The 12,564-nt window shown below is 40.6% G+C and overlaps 1 protein-coding gene across 8 annotated transcripts in view; it reads left to right on the plus strand.

The window, feature by feature from the left end:
• TTC7A (tetratricopeptide repeat domain 7A) overlaps nt 1-12,564 on the plus strand; it is a 268,350-nt gene that overhangs the window by 198,799 nt on the left and 56,987 nt on the right. For all 8 annotated transcript variants that reach the window (XM_038395347.2, XM_038395348.2, XM_038395349.2 and 5 more), the window contains one exon: nt 6,410-6,612. In XM_038395347.2, coding sequence (XP_038251275.1) covers nt 6,410-6,612 — 203 coding nt within the window. The remainder of the gene's footprint in view (nt 1-6,409; nt 6,613-12,564) is intronic.

The raw sequence follows: 12,564 nt of genomic DNA on the forward strand, positions 1-12,564 counted from the left end.
GATCTCTCACGCACAGTGTGTGTGAGCTCATGCTGTGCTGAGGATGCCATTTTGTTCTCAATGCAGCAAAAGTGCCAGAATACTGTTCTGGCACATTCCAGCCCTGGCTTATGGGACAGATCATAAGAATATAAGAACGGCCATACTGGGTCAGACCAAAGGTACATCTAGCTCAGTATCCTGTCTTCTGACAGTGGCCAAGGCCAGGTGCCCCAGAGGGAATGAACAGAACAGGTAATCACCAAGTGATCCATTCCCAGTCGCTCATTCCCAGCTTCTGGCAGACAGTTCTTTTTTGAACCCGTTATATAGTCTTGGCCTTCACAACATCCTCTGGCAAAGAGCTCCACAGTTTGACTATGTGTTGTGTGAAGAAATACTTCCTTTTTGTTTGTTTTAAATCTGCTGCCTATTAATTTCATTTGGTGACCATGCATGACCCATGGCAGATCCCCACAGGGACTCCACATTGGCAACCATTGGTATGGCGAGTGACCTGTTGTAACTCTGTGTCATTCTCTGTGACGTATACACATAACTCTGTGTCGTTACTATGCAACTTTTGTAAACAAAGTGGTTGAGTCATCCTTTGGGCCCTGTATAGCCTGTGACCGAGCACCCTATTGTTTTTGAAATAAGGAATGTATGTCACTCAGATTCCATTTTACAAGTGTTTTCTAGCCCTTTTCCTTGCAAAGACAGCCTTGAGAATCTAAATCAATTATCAGGGTTCAAAGAAATAAGCCGCTAGGCTCTGCTTCTGCAGCTGGCTTGGAAATACATGATGATTTCACCCTCTCCACCTTCCCAGCGTATACATTTTATATCAAATGAGTCGGTTAGGTTTAGGATGTATCCCAGAGAATCCTCTGGCTAACTTGCCCCTGAATCCTCAGCCCTGTGCATAATAATGTGATAATGGCAGACAGGATTGGTTGATGATTAAACGTTAAGGTCATCTTACAGAAGCAAAAAGATCTCTCTTCAGGGGCAATAAAGAGACTAATCACTGATGAAAGCATAACGGCCACAAAGAAGTGGCTCTCTCTACAAGGCCACAGGCTGCAGAGGTACCAAATGCCAACAGCTTCTGAAAACAAATGAATTCAGTGGAACAGAAAATATATGACAACATATAATTGTAGGAACTGTCATCTTCTTACAGTATGGGGAGAGGAGGTCCCCCAAGGCTTCCCCCCCATGGTCATTTTACTGTGTGGTATTTATAGCATTATTTAAGCATTGTAGTTTGCAGCGGTATTGTTTATGCAGATGATGCTTAGATCAGTATTTCAGATCCAGCTGACACACAGAATAGAATGGTGCAGTCAGCTTTGGGTCAGCTGTCAGAGTTAAACATTGCAACATTTCCCCTCTATTCGACACTGGTGAGGCCTCATCTGGAGTACTGTGTCCAGTTTTGGGCCCCACACTACAAGAAGGATGTGGATAAATTGGAAAGAGTACAGCGAAGGGCAACAAAAATGATTAGGGGTCTAGAGCACATGACTTATGAGGAGAGGCTGAGGGAGCTGGGATTGTTTAGTCTGCAGAAGAGAAGAATGAGGGGGGATTTGATAGCTGCTTTCAACTACCTGAAAGGGGGTTTCAAAGAGGATGGCTCTAGACTGTTCTCAATGGTAGCAGATGACAGAACGAGGAGTAATGGTCTCAAGTTGCAATGGGGGAGGTTTAGATTGGATATTAGGAAAAACTTTTTCACTAAGAGGGTGGTGAAACACTGGAATGCGTTACCTAGGGAGGTGGTAGAATCTCCTTCCTTAGAGGTTTTTAAGGTCAGGCTTGACAAAGCCCTGGCTAGGATGATTTAACTGGGACTTGGTCCTGCTTTGAGCAGGGGGTTGGACTAGATGACCTTCTGGGGTCCCTTCCAACCCTGATATTCTATGATTCTATGATTCTATGATCTCCGATACCAGTGATTGTGTTCAAACTTCAAAAGGATTGAGATTTTGCTCTGGGTGGATCACATTAAGAAAATCACTTAAAGTATCTTTTGTTCCTTTGGATAAAATTTCCATTGTTCCTACCTCTGTGTAAAGGATTCTTTGGTGACAGGGAGAATTATTCTTTATACCACTTTGAAACATGCACATGCCCCAGAATAAAGTCATAGTTTAAGGTTCAGCACTAAACTCTTAATTGCTCTTTGATGTAGAAATGGCTATTATTCTATTTAGATGAACTATTTAACAGGATGCTGTCAAAGAACTAAACAGCTAGAGAGTCTAAGGCAGAAGTTCTTAAAGTGTGGTCTGCAGAGTATTTGCTGGTGGTAGGTGATTTGATGTTGGTGCCTTTCCTTGGTTCCAACTAAATGTAAATGAGACTGGATGCCAGAGGAAATGGCTGGAAGCAGGGAGGTGGAGCCAGCCTATTAAGGCTTGCTGATACATAGGAAAGGCTATGTCAACCTGCCTCTCAGACCAAACCCAGTATTAAGACTGGAGCAACCAGTGGAAATAGTGATTACAGAATGTTGTCAGAGGTGTCTGGAGCCACTAGCCAGAGAGGAGCATCCACAGGAGCAGGGGAGAAAAGGGATAGATGGCTGGGCAACATGTGCAGGAGAACAAAGGAGAGAAAGGAAAAGAGCAAATGGGAAGAAGAGATTAAGGGCCCAATTCTTCACCCATTGAAGTAACTTGGACTGTTCCCATTGACTTCAGTGGATGCAGGATTGGGCTTCAAAAGCAGAGGGAAAGGAGGCAATGCAGGGTTGTTTTCTCCCTCTCATTCCACTCAGACACAGCCTTGTTAAAAATGCCTGAATTCTTCCTAATAACTGTCCATGGTAGCAGTTGCTGCTGTTGGCCCTGGGAGGTTGGTAGAAGAGGCAGTGGTTGAGATGATCTTTCTTTTATGTAGTCTCACTGTGAAGCACTTTGAGAATCCCAGGTCATTTAGCCCAGTTTAATGTGGCGCAACTACATTGTTCTAATTGGGCCTTTATGAGGATGATTGACATTGGAGGTGTCAAACTGATAGCTGTGCTGTGAGAAATATACTGTGACATACCAGCGGATATAGCCTGTTTGGAATCATAAGCTGTAAATAACACAGAAGGAAGAGTAATTCCTCAGTTCAGCAGTTTAACACTCTTGCATGACTTCCTTGAAACTAAGAACCTTTCACAAGTAAGGAAGTGCAGATCACATCTACCATCTTACTCTATTCACTCCATCTGAGGAGCAACCCCCTGGACTGCTTTTGGGCATGTAATCTGGTGTTGCAACTTTTCCATATAGAGCTGTCTATTAGGGGGTTGCCAGTGTACCAACAAAGTAACCAGTCAGAAATGTATTGAAAGAAAGATTCGGTGGTGCAAGGGAGCATGCTATGTGATCCTATGTGTTGGACTGTGCTAATGTGGCAATACTAGGGCAATATTTAGTATAATGGTGAAGGGGTGGGAGCATTAACCAGGTAGATTAAATGACTCCTTGGTTTTTCAATTTTGATTATAAATGCATCTTTTTCATCTGTAAATAGAATGAATGACTAATAGAAGTGTAAAATAAATTTCTAGGAAACATGTAAGCCTAAAACATTTCCCTTGGTATCTTTTAGTTGGCTGGGTGCTTTCCTTTCCTTACTTGCTTCTCCAACCCAAAAGCACTTCCGTTTCTGCTTCTGTCAGGAAGGTCCTTATTCTTAATCGATCTGTTAAAAAAAGAAAAACAAGGTACAGAGTTGGATGTTGTCCAATGTTGTTCTTTCTTTGTGCAAATTAACCTCCCACACCATTAAATCATCTTTTGACTTTTGAGCTTGCAAAGAAATGGACTGAAGTTTAATATGTTACATTACCATACCATAAAATACAATTTATTTATCTTTCTTAGATTCCATGTTTTAATAATTGTGATTACTGCAGAGGATTTACAGACACACAGGCACAGCTAAAAGGAGGAATAAGTACTCTTCATATTGCATACTTTGTGTTACAGGCTGTATGTACTCTCACATTCTTCCCTTCTGACCTTCATTCTTACCTTATATGGTCTGAGTTGCATTTTGTTTTGGTTGGTAGCAGAGCAACTAAGATGGTAATATGCATATGCAATATTTCCACTGTTGTTATCCTCATTCAGGCCCCCATTGAGAAAAGTACTTAAGCATGTGCCTAACTTCAAATTATTTCAGTGGGTCTACTCAAGTGCTTTAAATTAGACACATGCTTAAGTAGTTTGTTGAATCAAGGTCTTCTAGGTGCCGGGTTCTCCTCTTCCTCCCTGCAAACCTAAAGAATGTTACTGCTGGCAACTTATTCCTAGCTGAGTGCAGGTGTTGGCCCTTAATAACTGGGGTAAAATCCTGACCCCATCGAAATCAATGGTAAAACTCCCATTAACTTCATCCTTGGTCTTGTGCTGCTTCTTACTTCTGTGCTAGCAAACAATGTATTTTTCTTCAGGCTGTGAATTGTCACTTTGCATACCCAAGTCAGCATTGTACATATGGTAAATATATACATCCTCAGCTGCCATGCAACACTTAGCAGGAAAACATTGTTCGCTTTGGGAAGAGCAAGTAAAATATTGCCTGCCCACAAGATTGGAATAAGGTTCAGCATGTCCTCAGCTTGATGAGATAACTGCATCCCCCTGGAGCCTTGGGAAGGAAGTGTATTCCGAGATTTTATTCTGGTTAAGCATGCAGTTTCTTTCCTGCAAATAATACACAGAACTTTTCAGAGTATATGAGCCTCTTTTAAAAAGTGAGCTCCTTTTAAAAGCTGAATGTTTTGCTCATGAAAGGAGCAATATTGATAACCCTGGAGAATGGCATCATTTATCTACATTACAGCTCAGGCATGGCCAGCTATGTGCAATCTTCTCCACAGTGTCTCACCCATGACCTGGAAAGACCACCCTCAGGGTTTAGATGGGGTTCAGAAATTGTATCCCTTCCTTATTTGACCACTCTGAGTCTGCTAATAAGTGCCACTTGCAATGTAGACTGAGGCCACAATCTCATTTCAGATAGGCCATGGAACAGCCTTCAGATGGCAATAACTTTTGGTTGCTACCAAGCTGTGATGTATTTTTGATCTGTTTACATGCAGACAGAAAGCTCCGTATCTCCTTACCAATCCCTTGAATCATCTGTGTCATCCAACAAGCTACAGCCAGTATTTTCAGACTAGGGTGTCTAAAGGTTCGACACCTAATTTTCAGAAGTGCTGAGCCCCAGGAGCTCCCGTTGACTTCTCTTGTAGTTGAAGTTATTCATTGCCTCTGAAAATCTGACTATTTAAATCGGTGTTGAAATACAGAATAAGTTGCCTCCCTTTAGCACCTGAGTTTGAAAATTTTGAACCAAGCTTTTAAAAGGCTGCAGCTTACTATAATATGGAATGAGTCCAGCAGCCTCCACAGCTGATTAGCACAGGTAACATGACCAGGTGATAGAACAAAGAAACTGAGGCTGCTTTTCCCTGGTGGCAGTAATGAGAACTACTGTATTTGTTTTTAATATTAGAAGCTCCCATTTCAAATACATGGCTCAATGAAATCTGAATGTCCTGTTGTGAAGCCTTTTTGAGGTTTTTTAGAATATTAGGAGTTGGATTTAGTTCATAATAAATCTTGTTCAGTGTTTATATTAACAAACAAATTGTTAGTGTCAGTAAAGTGTATTAGTATGCTTGTTCCATTTTTTCTTTGCAAGAAAAGCATTAGTACAATTGCTACTTGGTGAGAAAAGTAAACAGCAAAACAATCGCATTTTCAGTTAGTGACTTCATCTAAGATCTCTATCTTTATGGCAAGTGCATGTTTGTGTTTCTTAATAATAAATATGACATTTAATATATAATATGTCTATAATACACAGAATATAGACCTTTATAGAGAATCAGAAAACTCATTGAGAGAAATTAGTCCATTTAACAAAATCAAGTTTGGAGTTCCCCTTTAAATAAGAAAACTGCCTCCTCAGTTAAATGTATCCTGTTACTCTGACATTGTCAAACCTCCCACCAGACAACCATGACTTCTTATTCTGCCTTCCTTCTATCTGTTTGGCAATAGTCTTACGTAACTACTAATACTGCTCTTTTAAGGCCAGATCCAGCACATATTTAGCTCCAGTTCAGAAAACATTTAAGTACATACTTAAGTCTGTCCCTTTTCAGGACAGCACTTTAAGGATGTGCTTAAAATTTGCCAGGAATGCTTTCCTGAATTGAGACCTTTCTCTGTGCTTACTGCTAAGATTAGTCTCGATTCAATGGAGCTACTCACAGTAGTAAGCACTAACCATAATAGTAAACATTTGCAGGATCCAGACCTTCTAATTTAATGTGTTTAAGGGAAAAAGTGTAATTATTACAAGTGTAAAGGTTACTGAATTATTTAAACTAATGATAGTTTTTGTTTTGTAGCTGAACTCTTCATGGAACAACGGCATCTCGAAGAAGCAGGCTTTTGTATCCAGGAGGCAGCTAGTCTTTTCCCCACATCTCACACTGTGCTGTACATGCGTGGGAGACTTGCAGAGATGAAAGGCAGTTTGGAGGAGGCTAAGCAATTGTATGATGAGGCACTTACAGTGAATCCAGCTGGAGTGGAAATTATGCACAGCCTGGTGAGTTTTCAGGGGCTCAGCTTCATTATGCTGTTTATGCTCCTGGTTAACTGTAATAAGAAGGAAAGAGTCTGACAGCAGCAGTGGATGCCATTGTCTCTCTAATGCAGAGGGTGAGTTACTTTATTCCAAGAATCATTTGGATAGCTTGAACCTTCTAATTCAGGATTGGGTTGAAAGTCTTTAACGCATCAGAACTTGCGTCAGACGTAAATATTTTATTTGCTGCAATATTGATAGTTTGGAAGTTTATTTACTGCTTTATTATCATCTTAGATGTGCTTCGTACGAAAAGCCGTGCATTTTATTAAGCAGTGCACTTACATTTGAAAATATGGTTGGAAGTGAATGTTTGCAGATACATGCAAAATGTTTGTAAATCTGAACCAAAACTGAACCAAACTTTGGTTTTAGGGTAAAATTCCCCACTTACAGCCTTGAGTAGGATTTGAGTGGTGCATAGGCCTTGTGCTAGACATCTGCACAGGATTGAATGTCACCCTTTGATTTTTTTGGAGAACTGCAAAGTGGGGATATTTTTGTTCTTCATCATCACAGAAACAAAAATGTATATATACTTGGCCTGTAGCTTTCAGCACGTGATTCATAGAGAACTTCAAGGTGGAATTACTCTGTACTCCATGTGGCTGCTTTGTGTCTTTCTTTGTTGGCTATTCTGTGTTTCTTTAGCATAAATTCAACCATGATCAAATTTGTAGGGGACTCCAAAATGGAAGTATCAAACACACAAGAGGATAAAATCAAACTGAAAAGGCAGTTGGAGAGATTAGAGCAATGGGAACTGCAGGCAACAAGAGAGGAATATGGTAATAATGAATAATTACTGTAAAGCCCTGGATGCACAACTAGGAAACAAACAACTGCAGTACAGCTAATTGGGAGAACATAACAAAGCAGCTCCCCTATCACCCCGAGTTTATATCCTTAATGCTGCTGTGATGTCACTTTTTAAGATAACCATGTTCTTACATTGCTGCAATGAAGTTATGGGTTCTGGATTCAGGAGTAGGGAGAGGGAGGTTCTTCACAATAGAATCTCTCTTGATTAATGGTCCCTAACATGAAATACATGGTCCATACTGTACTAGATTGGTCAAGCACCTGAAAGGAGACCATAGTAAGGGACAGTTTTTCTTCTGTTTAATGTCATGAATGCAGAAAAATCAGAAATGTAGGAGCACCCATCAGTTCATAGCTATCAATAGCTTTTGTTATTGTATTGTAGTTTAGGCAGGATGGTAGCACCACCTACAATTAAGGTTCGCTAGTACTTCCTATTATAAGACCTTGTTTTCAGTTCCTTATCATTAGGGATTCCGATTTTCAGTTTTAACTGATAAATACAGATAAAATACCCTTAAGAACATAAGAACAGCCACGCTCGGTCAGACCAAAGGTCTATCAAACCCAATATCCTGTCTTCTGACAGTGGCCAGTGCCAGGTGCCCCAGAGGGAATGAACAGAACAGGTAATCATCAAGTGATCCATCCCCCGTCATTCATTCCCAGCTTCTGGAAAACAGAGGCTAGGGACACCATCCCTGTCCATCCTGGCTAATAGCCATTGATGGATCTACCCTCCATGAACTTATCTAGTTCTTTTTTGAACCCTGTTATAGTCTTGGCCTTCACAACATCCTCTGGCAAGGCATTCCACAGGTTTGCTGTGCTGATGTGTGAAAAAAATACTTCCTTTTGTTTGTTTTAAACCATGCTGCTTATTAATTTCATTTGGTGACCCTAGTTCTTGTGTTATGAGAAGGAGTAAATAACACTTCCTCCTTTACTTTCTCCACACCAGTCATGATTTTATAGACCTCTATCATATCCCCCCTTAGTCATCTCTTTTCCAAACTGAAAAGTCCCAGTCTTATTAATGGTTCCTCATGTAGAACCCATTCCATACCCCTAGTCATTTTTGTTGCCCTTTGCCAATGCCAATATATCTTTATTGAGATGAGGCGTCCACATCTGCATACAGTATTCAAGATGTGGGCGTACCATGGATTTATGTGGAGGCAAAATGATATTTTCTGTCTTATTATCTATCCCTTTCTTAATGATTCCCAACATTCTGTTTGCTTTTTTGACTGCTGCTGCACATTGAGTGGATGGTTTCAGAGAACTATCCACAATGACTCCAAGATCTCTTTCTTGAGTGGTAACAGCTAATTTAGACCCCATCTTTTTATATGTATAATTGGGATTATGTTTTCCAATATCCATTACTTTGCATTTATCAACGTTATATTTCATCTGCCATGTTGTTACCCAGTCACCCAGTTTTGTGAGATCCTTTTGTAGCACTTCACAGTCTGCTTGGGACTTAACTATTTTGAGTAGTTTTGTTTCATCTGCAAATTTTGCCACCACATTGTTTACCCCCTTTTCCAGATCATTTATGAATATGTTGAATAGGATTTGTCCCAGTACAGATCCCTGGGTGATACCACTATTTACCACTCTCCATTCTGAAAACTGACCATTTATTCCTACCCTTTGTTTCCTATCTTCTAACCAGTTAATGATTCATGAGAGGACCTTCCCTCTTATCCCATGACAGCTTACTTTGCTTAAGAGCCTTTGATGAGGGACCTCGTCAAAGGCTTTCTGAAAATCTAAGTACACTATATCCACTGGATCCCCCTTGTCCGTATGCTTGTTGACCCCCTCAAAGAATTCTAGTAGATTGGTAAGGCATAATTTCCCTTTACAAAAAACACGTTGACTCTTCTCCAACAAATTATGTTCATCTATGTGTCTGACAATTTTGTACTTTACTATAGTTTCAGCCAGTTTGCTCGGTAAGTCAGACTTATTGTCCTGTAATTGCCTGGATCACCTCTGGAGCCCTTTTAAAAAATTGGCGTCACATTAGCTATCCTCCAGTCATTTGGTACAGAAGCTGATTTAAATGATAGGTTGCAAACTACAATTAGTAGTTCTGCAATTTCACTTTTAAGTTCCTGCCGAACTCTTGGATGAATACCATCTTGTCCTGGTGACTTATTACTGACTAGTTTATCAATTTGTTCCAAAACCTCCCCTAATGACACCTCAGTCTGGGACAGATTTGTCACCTAAAAAGAATATCTCAGGTTTGGGAATCTCCCTCACATCCTCAGCCATAAAGACTGATGCAAAGAATGCATTTAGTTTCTCCGCAATGACCTTATTGTCCTTAAGTCCTCCTTTAGCATCTCGATCGTCCAGTGGCCCCACTGATTATTTACCAGGCTTCCTGATTCAGATGTTCTTAAAAAAAAAATTGCTATTAATTTTTGCATCTTTGGCTAGCTGTTCTTCAAATTATTTTTTGGCCTTCCTAATTATATTTTTACACTTCATTTGCCAGTGTGTGTACTCCTTTCTATTTTCCTCACTAGGATTTAACTTCCACTTTTAAAAGGATGCCTTTTTGTCTTTCACTGCTTCTTTTACTTGGTTGTTTAGCCATGGTGGCACTTTTTTGGTTCTCTTACTATGTTTTTTAATTTGGGGTATACATTTAGCCTCTATTATGGTGTGTCTTTAAAAAGTTTCCATGCACCTTCCAGGGATTTCACTTTTGGCGCTGTGCCTTTTAATTTCTTTTTAACTAACTTCTTCATTTTTGTGTAGTCCGCCTTTCTGAAATGAAATGCTACAGTTTTGGGCTGCTGTGGTGTTTTCCCCGTCACAGGGATGTTAAATTTAATTATATTATGATCACGATTACCAAGCAGTCCAGCTATATTCACCTCTTGAACCAGATCCTATGCTCGCTCCACTTAGGACTAAATCAAGAATTGCCTCTCCTCGTGTGGGTTCCAGGACTAGCTGCTCCAAGAAGCAGTCATTTAAGGTGTCAAGAAACTTCAGCTCTGCATCCTGTCCTGAGGTAACATTTACCCAATCAATATGGGGATAGTTGAAATCCATCATTATTATTGAGGTTTTTTATTTTAATAGCCTCTTTAATCTCCCTGAGCATTTCACAGTCACTATCACCATCCTGATCAGGTGATCGGTAATATATCCCTACTGCTATATTCTTCTCATTAGCTCATGGAATTACTATCCATAAAGATTCTATGGTACAGTTTGGTTCATTTAAGATTTTTGGTTCATTTGATTCTACGCTTTCTTTCACATATAGTGCCACTCCCCCACCAGCACGACCTATTCTGTCCTTCCGATATATTTTGTACCCTGGTATAACTGTGTCCCATTGATTATCCTCAATCCACTAAGTTTCTGTGATGCCAATTATATCAATATCCTCATTTTATATGAGGCACTCTAGTTCACCCATCTTATTATTTTGACTTCTAGCATTGGAATGTAAGCACTTTAAAAACTTGTCACTTTTTAGCTGTCTGCCATTACATGATGTAATTGAATGGGACTTTTTTTCATTTGACTGTTTTTCATCAGATCCCATCTGTATTTTATCATCTTCCTCCTCTCCTCTCTACTAGGACATAGATAATCTTCATTAATAGATCCTCCCTTAAGGGATGTCTCTGTCCGAACCACGTGCTCCTCCGCACCTGTCGGCTATCCCCCAGCCCTTAGTTTAAAAACTGCTCTATGACCTTTTTAATTTTAAGTGCCAGCTATCTGGTTCCATTTTAGTTTAGGTGGAGCCCATCCTTCCTGTATAGGGTCTCCATTTCCCAAAAGTTTCCCCAGTTCCTAATAAATGTAAACCCCCACACCATCGTCTCATCCACGCATTGAGACCCTGCAGTTCTGCCTGTCTAAGTGGCCCTGCATGTGGAACTGGAAGCTTTTCAGAGAATGCTACTGTGGAGGTCCTGGACTTCAGTCTCTTACCTAGCAGCCTAAATTTGGCCTCCAGGACCTCTCTCCTATCCCTCCCTATGTCATTGGTACCTACTTGTACCACGACCACTGGATCCTCTCCAGCACTACACATAAGTCTTTCTAGATGTCTCGAGATCCGCAACCTTTGTACCAGGCAGGCAAGTCACCATGTGATTCTCCTGATCATCGCAAACCCAGCTATCTATGTTTCTAATGATCAAATCGCCCATTACTAATACCTGTCTCTTCCTAATTACTGGAGTTTCCTCCCCCAGAGAGGTATCCTCAGTGCGAGAGAATACCACAACATCATCTGGAAGGAGCGTTCAAACTATGGGATAATTTCCCTCTGCTTAATTGGATGTTCTCCTTCCTGTGACTTTCATCCTCCTCAACAGCACAGAGGCTGTCAGACCAGGAGAACCGTTCTGCTGTGTCCTGGAAAGTCTCATCTATGTACTTCTCTGTCTTCCTTAGCTCCTCCAGTTCAGCCACTCTGGTCTCCAAAGTCCGTACACAGTCTCTGAGCTCCAGGAGTTCCTTGCACCGAATGCACACATACACCACCTGCCCATAGAGTAGGTAATCATACATTCTGCATTGGGTGCAATAAACTGGATAGCCCCACTCTGTTCCTGGACTTCTGCCTGCATTTTCTTTTTACTTCCGCAGCTCATTCCTTTGTTGATGTTTTTGTTTTTGTCAGGGGGTGTTTTTGGCTTTAAGTTTAAAGAATCCTAAGTGTATCTAGCCCTCCACTCACACTCCGCCTCCAAAAACTCCCCTGTTAGCCATTCCTGTTTGCTAGCTCCTTATACAAAAAGAAAAAAGAAAATTTGTGTATATTCAATAAACACCAGAAAAACACCAGAAATGGTTACCTCTATCTAGGGGCTTTCTACACAGAGCAGTAATAAAAACTATGGGGTGATTTGTGAAGCGCACTAATGTGTTGCACCTTAACTGATCCGTGAAGACCCTGTTGGAGTGCATCAAAGGTTCCCTAATGCTGTTTGAAACAATACTGTGTTAAAGTGCACTAGAGAACATTACAAAGAGATTACTCATTATAGGTTCTATAAGGAGAAACCCCAGATATTTGGACATCTACATAAAATTCAA

The sequence above is a fragment of the Dermochelys coriacea genome, chromosome 3 (assembly GCF_009764565.3).
Source record: "Dermochelys coriacea isolate rDerCor1 chromosome 3, rDerCor1.pri.v4, whole genome shotgun sequence".
Lineage (NCBI taxonomy): Eukaryota > Metazoa > Chordata > Testudines > Dermochelyidae > Dermochelys > Dermochelys coriacea.